Raw genomic sequence first — 12922 nt, forward strand, 5'->3', positions numbered from 1 at the left:
CCCGGCCCTGCCCGCCGCAGCCAGGGCGCAGGCGCCGCGCTGAGCGGGAGGGGAGCGGAGCGGAGCGGGGGGGCGCCGAGAGCCGTGCCCGGCGCCATGCGGCTGCTGCTGGCGCTGCTGGCGCTGCTGGCGCCCGGCCGGAGCGCGACGGACGGCGGGGAGCAGCCGCCCGCAGGTAGCGAGCCGGGACGGGGGCCAGCGGGGCGCAGGGAGCGCCGGGGCAGCGGCCGTGCGGCGGCGGCGAGAAAATGGAGGCGGCCGCGGCTGGGTCCGGGGGGAAGCGGCGCCCGCGGGGCTGCCTCTGCCCTCTGGGTGCTCGTCGCTTGGAGCGCTGCCGTCCTTCAGGGGTGCGTTAGGGGCGGGTGGCAGGCTTTATTTCGGGGATCTGCGCGTTTGGGGTGCGTAACGTGAGGGGAGTGTGCGCAGAGCGCCAGCCCGCTGTGTCTTGTGAATGGATGCGTACAAAAAAAAAGCAGGGAAACCGGGGGTTTGAATCGGAGGCGTGGGGGTCGGGGCTGTGCCTGGGGCACCTTCCAGCCAGGCACGGACCGGGAAGAGAGCTGGACTGCTGCCAGGAACATCTGGTTCCGGCAGAGCTGTTGCAAATAAAATTTGGAAGAAATAGTCAATCTGGTTTGCAAGTTTCTCCTCGAGCCAGAACAGCTTAATAAAAGATTGCATCTAATGTAATAGCTCGGGTCTAAACAGAACGTGCACTTCATTTTGGGTCATTGAAAGGTGTCTATGGCTCTGTTCTTTGGGAAAGGGCTTAAAAATGGAAAGCATGTCCGCACATTAGGCGAAAACAGCAGTGCTCTTTCAAGCTCTAACCACAGAAAGAGCCATATACCTAAAATGTTAGCAATTGATCACAGAAATGTTGATTATGTGTCCATGCATCCTGCAAACACGTAATGTGGATCCACAGGGGCTTCATTTCGCATAGGTCCGTGCCCATCTGCAGTGCCTGAGCTTGGTTGGCCATGGTGACGGACCGCACCTTGCAGGACTTTGGAAAGTTGCTGGGGTTTACCTGCCCCGTGCTTGGGGCAGGGAGGGTTGTCGTCTTCCTGCCGGTGCGTCACAGGGTAGTTCACATCCAGCTCATTCATTGCGGCAACAGGTTGTTAAACCTTGCCCAGAACGCCTTTCCTTCAAGGTTTCAGTAGTAAGGAGGCCTGATATGGATGGTGAATGCTGGCCTTGGGGATCTGACTTCACATCTTCTAAGGATATGCTTTTATTGCTAATAAAACATGCTGTTCTAACTTTGCGGTAAGTGATTTTGAGGTTAAAAAGCACAGTACAATAAATCACTACTGTGAGTTGGACCTGCCATAATCCAGCCTAGTCCAGCACAATAATTGCCTCACTGTAAGGCTCTGGAAAAGTGCTGTGGGATAGTTGAGGTATGTCAAGCTGCCTAGAAGAAAAATGCTCATTTTTCTGTACGTGAGTGCAGCAAAGCCTCAAAGGAGCAGAACACACTTTTGAGTTGTGTTCTGAAAACAAAAGTAGAGTTTTTCCTGGTGACTAGTGCGCAGGTTGGCCACAGCCTCTATAACCATACCCTTCAGAGACTTCATCCTTTAAGCAAAAACTTAGTTTTTTAGACAATAAAAGTGTGATGGAGGGAGTTCTAGTAGATACTGCTGTGTATTAGATGGATGAAAAAGCTGGTTATGTCTGTGAAGACAGACCATTACTGTAACTTTATTTCATTATTATTATTATATAGTTGCAAGCAGATGTGTTGGCTTGTTGGCTTACATTGGAAAGATGAGAGTAGGAGACGGGGAATTCTGAAATGTGTTTATGATGCTTTCCTTTGTTATGATAGAGTGCTTATTTTCTGAAGTCTTAATAGGGCTTTCAGTGTTTTGGTAGTATAAAGTGTCTCGGGCTGAGTGTGCAATGAGGAAATGCCCTTCTGCCGGTCATCAGCTCCCAGGCAGCAGTCGTCCAAACAGCTGAACGCTCGCTGTGTTTTCTGCAGCTGGGCACTTAGCACGTCTGCATAGATGTGCCTGTGACTCACCGTGGAGCTGGGTGTTCGCTGGTGGGAGCTGTTGGCGTGTAAGTATCCAGAAAGGGAGGCCCCCCTGGTCAAGATTGCAGTTGTAGTGGAAGCAGGTTTGGAGACTGCGATGGCAGTTTGAGGTGCTTCTTGCTCATTGAAAGCCAAATTTCCAAGGAGGTGTGTGAACTTCCTTTTTGTGGCTGGCTTCCAGTTGTGTTGTGGTGATCTTGGTCTTTTGGGTTTGTTGTTTTGAATGTGATTACTGGCAGTCATAGCAGTTCTGTCCAGCTGCAGACAAAATTTTGATAATAGAGAGTGCTGTGCCATGACATATCAGCTATAATAAAAGGGTAAAAAAATTTATACAGAATATTACCTGGCTGAGATTTTTATCATAAACAAAAACTTTTAAAGCAAGCTCCATGAGGAAATAAAATTTGTAAATAGTAGCTGTTTTCAAAGGCACTAAATACTGCCCCTAGTGTTTGATTTCACACAACCAAGAATATTTATTTCACTCGTCAAGTATTTTTAAAAGCATAACAGCTTTAATTGTCACCCCTAGTTTTTGTACTCTCTTCGTTTGTAAGTTGAATGCTGGTTCCTAGAAAGGAATTGAAGATCTTTGGAGAACTTCGAGTGGAACCTTCTGCACCGAATTGCTGTTGCATGCACTAACTCAAGCTCTCTTTTAATGTTAAGGAAGTGCCACCCAGGGATAGGAGCGGCATTACAGGAGAAGTATACGCCCAGGATTTCTTTTTGGAGGGACAACAAAGCAGACGAAGGCGAGTGCCTGCAAACCTCCCACGGATGCAACCCAGAAGGCAGCCAAGCGGGCAGCAGGGGCAGGGATCTCCAGCACCTTGCTGCCCTGCAGTAATGAAGATTTTTCTGATCTTTTTACTGCTGTCTTTTCTCCTTCAGTGGTGGTGACAGCTGAGGAGAATCGCGGCTTTTACATTCGTAAAGGCACCAAAGCCACTGCCCTTCCTGGGTGCACTTAAAGGGGGTGTATGAGCCCAGATGGAGCGCGGGGCTGGCCTGAGGAAGGCACGCGGTTTTCCTTGCCAGTAGCACAGGACGACAGTTTTGTAGCGTTGTGTCTGGCTGTCTTTTAACAGGCTAAATGGTGAGCTTGGCAGGAATCCACAGCAAAATTAGAACTGTTGTGTCTCTTAACTTACAGGAATGGCTTAAAACTGTTTTCCTGTGATGCCTCTCTTGAGGTTTATAAGGACTTATTTGTTTTTCATGAAAATCCAAAAAAAGGAGTACTTTCAAACAATGGGTCTTCACATGTTTTCTGACAGTTTCTTTATAAGCTTTCGATTCAAGCTTGTATTTCAGTACCTGAGTGAAGTTTGTTCACTGTGTGCAGCTTCAAAGAGCTGTGTGAATCTTTGTCAGCGTTGTTTCAGATGTGCCATAGGGTCTGCATTGTGGGCTCACCGGCACCTACTCAGTTACATGTATTATGAGGCTTTCATTCAAGCTCTGCTTTTGTGAACAGTAGTAATGAAGCCTCTGTGTGTATGGTAATGCCTCGTGGCATCTGCTAGGAGGAAAGAAGGAACTTTGGTGTTGGGCAAGAAGGAAACATCAGTATAGAGGCTCTCTGTCTCATCTTTACATCTCTGAAACGTCCCCTTCTCTGGTTCATTGATTTACTTTTTTCGCTGTTGGATCACTGAGGCTCAATGAATAAGTGGGACATCTACACTTACGAAATATTAAGTCCTTCTGTACGTACTTTAAAATAGATTTGACTGAATACGTGGCTGCTATAAACTTTATTTCACAAGTACTTTCCGTAGGTAGTATTGTTCAGGAACATTTATTTAGTGAACAGGACAGATAAGTTTCAAGCAGGCACAGAAACCTTTCTCAGTTTATATATTTTAACCTGCTCGGATTCTCAAAAGTCTTTCAGTGGCATTTGGCTTTTAATCCCCTCCTACACGCATTTCCTTCCTGTCCGCTGTGCAGGTTAGCTGAAGACATGAATGTCTCCAAAATGCTAATACTTCAGTGAAGATAATAATCAAATATCTTCCCAATATGTGCAGTGTATGTGTAATACGTTGTGCATGTGTGTATATATGCATCTATATAAACATACAACAGTATCTGTCATATCAGTGGAGGTCTTTGTCACTGATATGGGAGCATTAGTTAGTTTGGGCTGATTGTATATGAACAAATAAATATCCACATTTCTTTTTGAGTTGTGTGTGTTGGTTATAAATGGATGCTAGTGTGAGTTGGCCAAGATCAACTATGTGGCTGCATTCTGTTCTTATTGTTAGGTGCTCTGCTTCTAGGTTGCCCTGCGTGGTGGTTTTACTCAAGTGGGCAGCTGAGCTCCACCACAACCACTCTCTCACTCCTCCTCCTCAAAGGGAAAGGGGGAGAAAATACGATGGAAAGGGCTCAAGGGTTGAGATAAGGACAGGGAGATCACTCAACAATTATCATCACAGACAAAACGGACTCAGCACAGGGAGATTAATCTAATTTATTACCTGTTACTAACAAGTTACAGCAGTGAGAAACTTAAAAAAAAAACAACAAAAAACCACAAACTACCAACACCTTCCCCCCATCCACCCTCTTCCACCTCCTCCCCCCGCACAGCACGGGTCCCCCACGGGCGGCAGCTCCCCCCAGACCCCTGCTCCTGCGTGGGCTCCTCTCCACGGGCTGCAGCTCCGGCCTGGGGCCTGCTCCTGCGGGGGCTCTCCATGGGCCGCAGCCTCCTCCAGGCCACATCCACCTGCTCCACCGGGGGCTCCTCCACGGGGGGGCTGCAGCGTGGAGATCTGCTCCGTGTGGGACCCATGGGCTGCAGGGGGACAGCCTGCTCCGCCAGGGGCCTCTCCACAGGCCGCAGGGGAACTTCAGCTGCCTGCCTGGAGCTCCTCCTGCCCTCCTGCTGCACTGACCTGGGGGGCTGCAGGGCTGCTTCTCACTCCTCACTCCCCCAGCTGGTGCTGTGCAGCAGCTTTTTGTTTTTTTTTCTTCCCTTCCTTAAATCTGCTCTCACAAAGGCACAGACAACATTGCTTATTGCCTTGGCTCTGTCTTGGTTCTCATTCCTCACTCTCCCAGCTGTCATTGTGAAGCATTCCCCCCCCCCCCCCCCCCCCCTTTCTTAAATATCCTCTCACAGAGGCACAAACAGCATCTCTTATTAGCTCAGCAGTGGGTCCCTTTGGAGCCATCTGAAACTGGCCCTTATCTAACATGGGGCAGCCGCTGGATTCCTCTCACAGAGGCCACCCCTGCAGCCACCAGGTACCAAAACCTCGCCACGTAAATCCGCTGCATTCTGTGATCATGCTTGTACTTGCTCTTAGCCCTCCTCACTCCAAACTTCACTTTCTGACATTCTGGTTCTTTATCCTCAAAATCCAAGCATACTTACTTTCTTTTAGTGATGTTTTAAAAAAAAGAAAAACAAACAAAAAAACATATTACTGGCCTACCTTCTTTTATTCCTTTATTCTATGAACATAGGGCTGCTGAAGTTCCTCAGATGTTCTTCCAGAATGCATGTACCTAATTCAAATTCTGTGCAAAATCATGGTTGCTGAAGTCGCTGTTGCCTTTCTGTTGGCCTGTAGTGCTGTCCTACAGAACAAGGTGAGCAGGGCTCACTGCAGGTAGACATCACCACATTTGAACTGGGAGCAAACTAGAACTTGTTGAATCATTAGAAGTCTGAGAGGCAGCCTGAATAAAGGGGCTGTGAGCTAGACGACTATGATGCTTTAAAAAAAAAAAAAAGGGGGAAGAAGAAAAAAAGGATAGCTAATAAGCCTGAAGAAAGGGACTAGAATCCCTTAGAAAGTAGACTAGATTGTCTATTTCCATGCCCATTTTGAGGTCCCGTGGTCTAAACTGCTGTAGTGCTGAGCACTCACTTGTGTATCTTTAAGCTGCTGTGACTTAAGCTCAGCCTCTGGGTGCTGCTGAATGAGCTGATGAGTGAAGTCCTCGGTGACTCGAACTGATTAGGCAACCTTCACAGGTAGAGGCAGTTTCTTCCATGGAAATAACTAGTGTAATTAGGGAAAGGAGGTGAGCACCCAAGCCTTCTTTGGCTTTGAAGTGGAGCCAGCAAATCTCATAGATAAATGCAAGTTGAGAACAGTTTACGTTGAATTGACTACATACCCATTAGACAGCCTGAGAGACAAGATGGACAGTGCCTGTGGAGAGTAAGGGAAAAGGAGTAAAAGGTGGCATCTTGTAGAAAAATTATTTTAATTATTTGAATGGGTAAAATAGGTAATTCTTGGCTTGTGAAACATGGAGAGGTTAATGAGGTGAGAGGAAGCGTGCTATAAACCTGTTTCTCTACTGGCTTTTGTTCGTAGAGTTAAAAATTTTAGCTTCTCAGCTCATGCTAAAGAGTATCCTTTAGGTCTTAAGGATATGGAGTGAAAGGTAAGAGAGGGATGTGCTGCTTGACTAACTTAACACTGGAGACAAAGTTGTTAACAGTACAGATGAAAAGGATGAGCTGATGGTCTGTGTAAATTCTTGTTCCTGTATGTGATCGTGGCCAACTTGTAGTGCCATTGTGGTATGGGGTGGTGACCTCCCCAGTGGCTGGGAATGGGGTATGACTTGTGAAGAAAGTTGGCTTTCCATGAGGAAGGTTTGTTTTCTTCTAGTTCCTTTGTAGTCTCACAGCTGGAGCATGTTAAAATCACAACTGGGTGGCAGAGCAGAGCGCTAGGTTGAGTGGTCTTTCTTGGAGCAAGAGAAGAGGAGAAGTGACTTGGCAGGCTCTTTTTAGTTTTCACTGGTCACTCAGCATTCACAAGTACTTGTGTGTGTTTCATTCCTGTGCCTTAGATCTCCCAGTGTGAAGTGAGAATAACGCTCGCTTCTCCTACAGAGCTGTTGGGAAAATACTTAAGTAGATCTAAATGCATTTGCTGACATAATATGGTAATAAGCACCAGAGAAATGCTTAGCTGGCATAGTAAACTTTATTTAAGAACCATTTTGGAATAGCTAAGACGTGGAAATGCTTAATGATTTCAATTAAAGAGAATACGATTGTTCATTAACTGAAGGTAATACCTTTATACAAAATAAAATAAAAATGCAGGGATCACATTCTTATTTCTATTCAAGTGTTTATTTTTTAAGGCACAGTGTGACATTTGTGTGCTTTGACACCTCTTCTGTCAGCTTGTCACCTTTTTTTTCTTGCGGTTGAGAATTTGATGATTAGGTTCCTTTATTCCAATAACTGAAATACCACTCTCGTACATGTTATCAAACGTGTGATTCTGTGAAATAACTAAACCACAGCACCATTTGTGGAGTGAGGTATATTATGTGTATCAGATCTTCGAGGTTAATGGCATATCTCAGCCTCTGGATATTGCTTTCTGTAAAGTGTTATCTTTGTGGTCTTGTTTTCAAGACATGAAAACTGTTTACTTTCCCTCAACATATCACGAAGTGAAGTAGAAGCATTTGTGTTGTGAACAAGCAGCAGCCTGGAGCAGGTCAAATAATAGTTACCTTTCAATGTTTCACAAAAGCTATATTGACAGAATATTAATGATGCCAAATCAGACACTGAGAACCTAAGAAGTGGCAATTAAAATGGTTGAGTGACCTTCATTTTTCCCCTTCTGAATGCCATGTGACAGCCATAAATAGTTAAAGAATTAAGTAATTTTCATTCCTGTGCAGCTGCTCCCCAGTCTCCCTGCTGCTGTTGGTGCTCAGAAGTTTGCTGTGTGAGGAAACTGTTGGTGCTACTTTTTATTTGTGTGTCGCTACCTCACCTCTGGTGTTGTTAATAAAACGTACTTCAGATAATCTCATGAGTATGGGCCTACATGGTAGTTTCAGTGTTAAAATTCCTTACAACTGGTAGGTTTTTATTATCACAGCCTTCCAGAAGTACTGCTGGGAATGTAAAAATGTCGTCGTCAGAAATTCACGTTGAATCCAAGCTTTCCCCGGCAGGCCTGTTGTCTTTTGGCAAGGCTGAGACATTAGGAGACAGGAGGCGTTAGGAGTCCCTGGAGCACACAGCCTGGATTCTGCAGGTTTGGTAACAGGCTTCACATCTCCTCTTTCTAGTTCAGTTCTGAAGAGCCAGAGAAATCTGCAGGTTTTTGGGTTAATCTCTAATTTCAGTAAATTCATACTGTCGGCCCTGCTGGCTTATCTGTGTAATACTGACATAGGGATGTAATCATCCTGATGAACCTGATAGGGGCTGTCTGACAGACTTGATTTCAATGGACAAAGGTTATCTGAGGTTCAGGGTTGAAAGCAGGAAGAAAACTCTCTCTGTAGGAGAAAAGAATAGTAAATCAGCATGCAGGGCTCAGGTGTGTTTGTACTCAGGGCAGACTGGGTCCATTGGGGGGGAACAATTTGCAGTTTTTGTGTCTAATTTTTCCAGTCATATCTAGCACGTTGCCTTTTCCAAAGTATTTAGAAATATATGTGACTGTTCTCGTATTTGACTAAGTGCAGTTGTTCTGCTTCTTCCAGTGCCTTCACCAACAAACCTTGTAGTAACATCCCAAAATTTCAAAACCGTCTTGAGTTGGCAGTACCAGCCTGTGTCTGAAACTCCTTATTTTGTTGTGGAAATGAAACCTTACAGGTAAGTTCATACTTTTTTGTCATTTCCTGTACCTCATATTCTCTAGAAGCACAAAAACAGTCAGTCCGTGGTAATAAGTTTTGTTTTTTTTTTATGTGCTGACGTCCTGTAAAGGTTGCTGAAGTGTAAATTCAGGTAAAATTTGCCAAAAAACAGAATGGCTGAGGCTGGAAGGGCCCTCTGGAGGCTATCTGGTCCAACCTGCTGCTCAGTCAGTGACACCCAGAGCAGGGTGCTCAGGACCATGTCCAGGTGGCTTTTGAAGACCTTCCAGGAAGGATCCTCCACAGCCTCTCTGGGCAACCTGTGCCAGTGCTCTGTCACCTGCAGTGTTGTTTTATCACAGGCAGTGTGTTGTACAGTATTGTTCCATTGAAATCACAGCTATTGCTTGTTCTGTTTTACAGCCCAGGTACCTATATGACTGTTTCAACTTGTGTGAACATCTCAACTAATTCTTGTGATCTCTCACGGGAAGTAAAGGAAACTTTTTCTCCTTACTGGTTTCGAGTTAAAGCTGTTGTTGGATCAGAACAGTCTGAGTATGTTGAAACAAATGAGTTTATTTTGCAAAAGCATGGTAAGTTCTATCATAGATCTTGTAATTCCTTTCCAAGAATGTTTTTTTTTCTTTTTAATGATCATAGTATCCTTGTTGCTGTATTATTCTGTCTCATAAAGTCAGGAGTCCAGGACAAAGCAAAGCATGATGGTTGTTCAGTAGGAACTTCGTAGTTCTGTCTCTCTAGGGACTTGTCACTATGGTATTTGAGCTTTTTGGTTTTTTTTTTAAACTTTTCAAGGCAGGGAAATGATGCTGACAATGCATTCTGTGCATCCTTCTCATATTCTTGCCTGGTGACCCAGATACTAGAGTAGGGTAGGAAATTGCCACTGAAAGCTGTGGACCTTTAGGCATCGTAGAAGTTGGATTCAAGTGGTTGGTCATACCTTGACATATGAAGTTGAGTCTTTCCTCTGAAGGTACGACCAACCACTTGAATCTTTGACACTGTAATCCCACTTACTGACAGCTTTCCATGTCTAAAGAAGCAATAGGAGTCCACCGTAGCTGAATAAGTAAGAGTAATTCTTCATGTAAATCCTTTGGGCTGCTTCAGGAGAAATCACACTTTTCACATGGTAATGTAATAGTAAATTGTGTGTCTAGACATTAGGCCACCCTTTCCAAAACAGTGGGGTTCCAGCATTGCATGGGGGACATGAAGTAGCCATGACAGAGTGAGGAAAGCCTAAGATATCTCCTTTGTATATGCTACATTCACAAAGTATGTCACAGGACATTGCCCAGGAGATTCTCCCTGACTTGGGCAGTGCTTCTGATAGAACTGGATTTATGCACTGCTGGAGATGGAGAAATGGAGAGTGTCTCCTTGTTTCCCCACTATGCTTTCCTTTTTCTCTACTCTGTTCCCTTACTCAGTGCTCTCATGACTTAAAATCAGTGTCGGGTTTCAAGCGTTTGACAGAGGGATAGAAGTCATGGTAATAATGCTGAGTTTGAATGTTGGCAGTAAATTGGCAGCCATGGATGGAGAAGAGATATAAAATCATGTTCCTATTGGACAAGGCTCAAATATTCAATTAGATCTTTAGATATTAAAAATGTACATAGGCTATTGCCACCAGAAATCAGATTTCCTGACTATTATTCTTAAAGATAAGATTTGTTTAGGTTTTCAAATAGCCTTTGTTTCAGCACGGTATTGTTTTTAGCTCAGCATAATTCATGGTGGCGTATAGTCAGCAGTACTTTGTTTTGTTCTCATTCACATCTGCATAATTGCTTTGTTAGATTTTCTGTTATCAGTGATTTTTTTTATGGTCTATATGCATAGGAAAGTTTGATTTCTTAACGGTAATCTCCATTATTTCCATTTTAGAAGCAGATTCACTAATGTATCGAAATGCGTCCATTATTTCCCAGTGTTGCAGCTATATAATATTAACAGCATTCAAGAAAACATATCAGTCTTCTTGAATCTAATGAATTTTGGAAAGTTAACTACAAGTAGCCTGTTTTGTTAGATTTCTTTATCTCAATATTGTGTTTAAAAACCTTGGACTAATAGTAAAGGTAAAATGTGTTGCAGGAAAAATAGGACCTCCAAAACTGGATCTCTCAAGGCATGCTGATAAAATCATAGTTGATATTTACCATCCTGTATTTCCATCTATGGAGTTTCAGCCTTGGATCACAGACAATTTAGATTTCATGTACAAGGTGACTTTTTGGGATAATGAAACTCAGGTATGTTTCAAAATAAAAACTTAAAAACACTTATTTGTTTGTTTTAAATACATAACGAGATTCTCTCCTCTGACACACAGAGCCCACAGGTATCAAGAAAACAAAAAGCAGTCAAATGTAAGATAGGACTGCTGAAACTCTAAAACCTGGGTTACAGTGAGAGAGAGGACTTGAAGGTCTGAAAGTTTGTCCAAATGCACTTCTTCCAACAAGAATCAGATAATTGCGTTAGCTGTACATGAAAGAGAGGATTACTGGATCACATGCTGTTATTTCTGCATACCTGCTAAAACATGAATAACTACTTATGCTTCTTTCACTTACCTAGATAGACCTTTCATATCAGAATATTAAAGATATTGATACCACTTTATGTAGCAATCATAGAGAGTGAATTTTAGGAAAATGATAGTACATGTGGTTATTTACAGTTAACCTTTGTATGCATCTAGGTACAGGTGAATTAGGAATGAAAGTATGGAATATGGACAGTGTGTGTTTTCTCTGCATCTGAAAATTTTAGATGAAAGCACTGTGGTCTCATCAAATAAACCATCATAAGGTAGCTCATAAATTGATAGTTGAAGTTCACGGCTTTTGCAAGGCATGTAGATCTAGAAGCCACACCTAATGGTGTTGCAACATTTAAGAAGTGTTGGAAGGTACTATAACATCTATCATGTATTGAGTCAAATGATATAAATATAACATGTATGTCTGTCCTTTTTTTTTTTTTTTTTTAAGCGTAAAGAAGAGGTTTTTGCAGAAGACTGTCAGGTGGATAAATGTAGCCTAGACATCCCAGTTACTCCTAATGGTTCTATTTACTGTGTTTCGGCAAAGAGCAGTTTGTTTGAAAATCTGATAGTTGGTGCCCCGTCCGAAGAAAGCTGCATTCAGGTTCCTCTTGAGCAAACTACGAGTAAGAGAATTCTAAAATTTTACTACGAACTTAATGAGTCTAACTAGAGATACGTTACAGCGAAGTATTTGAGCTCTGATACAGTCATGAGATCACTCGGATATCTATGAGAGAATATGAAAAAAGAAAAAGCATGGTCATTCTTTTCCAAATGCACTCTCCCAAAAGTCTTCCAAAGACTTTTAAAAATCATGTATTATTTTCAAGTAACCCTGATTTCTCTGAGTGCTTTTTCCTTCTTCATTGGTATTACAAAACTGGTTTCATTACACCTGATCATTGGTATAGTTAACAACTGATAAATTGATTGTTTATTGGGTTATATGGCTTTTGGAAGCACTATACCTACCTTCTAATAAATGGCTTTTTGAGTCACATCACTGTAGAAAATGCATTTAGTTATTCTGGAACTTGAAGTAACTCTGAACTCTGTAATAAAGTTGAGGTATCATCTGCTTTTTCTTAATTAAAGGGAACAATGGTAGCTAGTTGGTAGCCCATCTTTGTATCTCTGGTAATCTATTACAAACATTTTAATGTTACTTCATTATGGCCCGAAACTTCACTAGGGAAAAGAGAGAGAACACAACTGCTTCTATCAATTTTTTCTTTTATGCACAGGAAGAGCAGTGCGGTTGAGGGGGAAGGCTTAAAGGTGAATTGGACTAATGGAGTCCTCTATTAATATTAGATAAAAGTTCTGTTTTGGATTTCACATTTTAATTTTATTGTACAGAGATGCACAGTAATTCTTACATTGCTTAATATGCTCTCACATAGCAAATGTGTTTTTTAAAAAAATTCATACCCATATATCATCTCTAAGGAACAAAAAATAAATTATAAAAATTCTTTACCTCTATAAAAACATGACTGTTATATGAATTGAAAATCTTATGTTGTAATTTTTATTTACTTTGTATGCTGCTTTAAAAATTAAGTTCTCTTCAGTGAAAAAACATGTTAAATTGATAAATTTGCATACTGCATCCTGAGCTACAGCAGTTTCTATGTTTTTTCTAAATGGCACAGCACAGCAGTGGTTTATTTTCCAAA

At 42.7% G+C, this 12922-nt stretch overlaps 1 protein-coding gene across 1 annotated transcript in view; it reads left to right on the top strand.

Moving 5' to 3' along the window:
• Positions 1–12922, top strand: part of IFNGR1 (interferon gamma receptor 1) — a 23043-nt gene continuing 10121 nt past the window's right edge. Inside the window, exons 1-5 of the mRNA XM_080588504.1 lie at positions 1–175; positions 8558–8672; positions 9080–9252; positions 10787–10944; positions 11689–11866. Coding sequence (XP_080444630.1) covers positions 97–175; positions 8558–8672; positions 9080–9252; positions 10787–10944; positions 11689–11866 — 703 coding nt within the window. The 5' untranslated portion in view covers positions 1–96. The remainder of the gene's footprint in view (positions 176–8557; positions 8673–9079; positions 9253–10786; positions 10945–11688; positions 11867–12922) is intronic.

The sequence above is a fragment of the Anser brachyrhynchus genome (genome assembly GCF_964034855.1).
Source record: "Anser brachyrhynchus genome assembly, chromosome: 3".
In the NCBI taxonomy this organism is placed as follows: domain Eukaryota; kingdom Metazoa; phylum Chordata; class Aves; order Anseriformes; family Anatidae; genus Anser; species Anser brachyrhynchus.